This window comes from Myotis davidii, unplaced genomic scaffold, assembly GCF_000327345.1.
Source record: "Myotis davidii unplaced genomic scaffold, ASM32734v1 scaffold163, whole genome shotgun sequence".
Lineage (NCBI taxonomy): Eukaryota > Metazoa > Chordata > Mammalia > Chiroptera > Vespertilionidae > Myotis > Myotis davidii.
Window position 1 is genome coordinate 994,144 of NW_006295056.1, and position 3,676 is coordinate 997,819.

The following is a 3,676-nucleotide window of genomic DNA, read 5'->3' on the forward strand; positions in this document are numbered from 1 at the left end:
TACAGAGGGGCCATGGCTGTCCTGGCGTGGAAGTTCCCGCGGACCCGGCTGCCGGTGGGAGCCAGTGCCCTCTGCGTCGTGGTCCTCTGTTGGCTCTACATCTTCCCAGTCTACCGGCTGCCCAACGAGAAGGAGATCGTGCAGGCGGTGCTGCAACAGGGCACGGCGTGGAAGAGGAACCAGACGGCGGCCAGGCTTTTCAGGTACCTCTGCCCTCGTGGCTCCTCCCCGCTCGTGTCCTTTCCTCCCGGTGCGCGGAGGACAGGGTCACTAGCGAGGACCGCCTCGCAGAGGCATCCCTTTCATCCAGTCTTTCCTTCCCATTCCTGACCTGGAGACTTGAGGCAGGAGCTCTGACCACCCTTTACCTCAAGAAAGATGCAGACACCTGCTTTGTCCGTGCAAAAAGCCGGTACGCATTTCTGCCCAAGCCTGATTTGCAGTCTCCGATTTGGTGATAACTGGCGGGAAGGGGGGACCCAGGCGAACTTTGTGCCTTGCACTTAATGAGAATTCCTCTCTTGGGCTCTGCAAGACATCTGAAGCTATAGAGAACTAGAAGCAGGTCGGCTGTGTTTTAATGAGGTTCGGTGAATGGTTGGCAACACACATCCCTGATGAGGGACTCGTGGCCAAGTCTTGGGCAGTGAAAACATGCACACTCAGCCAGGATCCAGTGGCTTTGTGCAGTGTGACTGTCACAAACACAGGGCACTTACTGATGCCCTACTAAGAGCCGGTGCTGTGTCATTTTTATGTTGAAGTCTCAGCAACTTTCCAATGACAGCTATTAGCCCCATCTTACCAACCACAGACTGAGTCTTCAGAAGGATCTTTTTCCAAGGTCAAGTACCTTGGAAGTGTCCCTGCTGGGCTTTTCATCACAAAAGCTCTAAAGCTCCCAGATCTTTCTCTGGTATTAGGCGGGGGAAGCCTTCAGAAGGATGGAAGATTGCTTTAGGGGGGGACTTGACCTCAGAAGACAGACAAAAAAAGGTAACCAGGTTGGATACCAGAACTCTGAGGGTCCCTCAGAGGTTGTAGTTTTCCTTCCTTTCTGGGAATTTCAGCTTAACTGTCTAAAAATAAGTTCTTGGCAGCAGGGGTTGCCTGTGGATTGGAGGGAAGACAGAACTGCTTCCCACTTCCTTTCCGTCTCCCAGGGCATGTTGGGGGACACACTGGTGCTTCCACCCCTGCCAGATGCCCCTTTCACCTTCCGTCCCTGGGGCTCAGGATGCTGCGGTTGGCTCTTCCGGTGACTGTAGTGGTCTGGGCGGGGAGTGCTTTCCTCTGCTCTGCATAGGACCTTTCAGGCAGCTCATGGGCAGGTGAGAGCCAATTTAAACATTTTTTCATGACTGTTCCAAACGTTCAGAAACATCTATAAATTTTTTAAAAAGCACTTGAAAAACATATAGTTTCCTCCCTCCTCTCAGGCCTGGTCCTGGAAAGATGGTCAAAGAATTAGACAATTCTTTTGGGGAAGGTTGCTAAATTCTCCTTTAAACTGGGAAGGAAGACTTTTATTTTCTCTCTCTTTTTAGACTTCTGCTCTCATTAAGTTTAAAATCACCTCTCTCCCTTAAAAGGATATAAGGATTTATCTTCTCTGACCTCCACAGTATTGATTGTTGGACTCAAAAGCACTCAAAAGGCATAGCATCCAGCAATTCTTTTCTCTGAAGACAGAAAGCACTTCATTGTAATATAAGGAAATGAGTTAAGAGCGTCCCATTGGTTTCCAATGAAAGAATCCCCCCCCCCCTTTTTTGTATAGGAGGAGGAATAATGAAGCTCCACTGGAGAAAAGATTTCTTTTGGAAGACATAATCAAGTGGAAAATACTTGATATTCTGAGACACACAGGCTGACAGTTTTCTGAGACACATGTGCCCCTTGCTCTCTGTAGCCTGGAGTGATCTTTGGTTGTTTGGCTGTCATTTGGTCTTGTCTCCATGTGCAGAGGATTACTTACTGAAATGCACGCACTATACAAACTGCCTACACACGGATCCCCCCAAGTTAGTGCTCTACAATGGTGTACGAGGCACCGCTCCTTACTGAAAAAAGTGCGGTGCTTCAGAGAAGCCTGAATTTTTAGACTGCCTATGCCATGATTAGATAAACAGCAGAGCATCTTCATCAAGTTATTCTATCTCTTTGAGTCTCGGTTTTCTTATTTATAAATGAGATAATAACATACCTTGCAGGGTTGGTATAAGGTTTAAATAATAAAAAAATGATGATAAATGATGATAAATGTCTGGCATAGTCCAGTCAATAGTGTTATAATTTTTATAAATGATATATGTTATATGTTACAACTTAAATAAGAACAGCTTGCCAGCCCATATGAATTTGGAATATTTCACCTGCCAAATTTGTAGAGAAACTTTATTGGTCCATATTCAACCCACACTCCCTTACACTCCTTACACTTAAGCAAATAAACAGGGACAAGGAGTTTTAAATGAGAGTAAAAGTGTCATGGTTTGGTAAGTCAATTTTTTTTTACTCTCATGTTTGCAAAAATCCATTCTCTCTCTCTCTCTCTCTCTCTCTCTGTTTATTTTACCATCTGGATTTTTAGTATGCAAGTAGTAGTGTATGTTTTCTAAATATTAGATAGATCAGACAGGTTAGAGGTGGTTTCTGTGCACCTGGTTCTTGTCTTACTTGTAGGAAGGAATTCAAACAAGAGACAGTACCAAGTAGCTGCAAAGCATGCAAGAGTTTATTTGCAAGAAAAAGAAATACCCTTTGACATAGAGAGCAGAGTGGGCAGGTTAGCTGGCTGACGCAGAACCATGTGCCCTGCTCCTTTGAGCATTTTAAATTTTATACCCTGGAATTGGGTTGTGGGGGGAAAAAATACCTCCTCAGGTTTCAAAGCTACCCCACCTGGATGTTACTCTATCTGTTAGACCACATCCTGGAGGAGGTTTCAAGTCTTTGTTCTTGGGTCTGATAACTCTTGCTTAATTCTTGCGTAAGCATCTCCCATGCCTTCCCCTTGATCTTATCCATCTATCGCCATTCATGTCTATCTAGCTACCTACTCTAACTTTCCCCCCTTCAAGTGATATCGGTCAAATTTTGTTTGAAAAGTTGAGGGATGCTAGTCTGCCTTCTGACTTTACTTCTGCTGAATTGGACAAGGGAGCTGTGTTGGCCCGATAATCCCTTGCTCTCTGTCTGGGGTGGCTAGATTGGGGTGGAGTGGAAGTGCCGTGTAGCCTGGTCCAATGGATTTTGATGTATGAGCTGACAGCCTTGTTGAACCATCATTTGTAGATGTATTGCCTGTATCTGAGAGGAAAGAAAAGTTGTTTGTTTGTTATGCAGGGACCGAAGGTGCAGATAAGTATGAGAGTTATTAGGGGATCTAACAAGGGTAAGAACCAAGTTAAATTGGGAAATGCCTGCTTAATTGTATTCCAAATAGTATCTTTCATGCCTTCTAGATTAAAATTTCATAACCAAGTGACATGTTTTAGAATGGTTTGAATGTCTGCTTCAATTTGGCCAATTGTATTGATGTAAAAACAGCACGAGGTGTTTGCTAGGGTACATACGCCTCCTTGGGAAGCTACTAAGTCATCAAATGCTATGTGGTTATCAGTGGCCATGTTGGCTATTGAATTTATGGATTGAAAAAATTATCTTAAGAAAC

The 3,676-nt window shown here is 44.7% G+C and overlaps 1 protein-coding gene across 1 annotated transcript in view; it reads left to right on the plus strand.

Moving 5' to 3' along the window:
* Positions 1 to 6: 6 nt before the first annotated feature.
* Positions 7 to 3,676, plus strand: part of ST8SIA1 (ST8 alpha-N-acetyl-neuraminide alpha-2,8-sialyltransferase 1) — an 88,927-nt gene continuing 85,257 nt past the window's right edge. Inside the window, exon 1 of the mRNA XM_006769655.2 lies at positions 7 to 203. Coding sequence (XP_006769718.2) covers positions 13 to 203 — 191 coding nt within the window. The 5' untranslated portion in view covers positions 7 to 12. The remainder of the gene's footprint in view (positions 204 to 3,676) is intronic.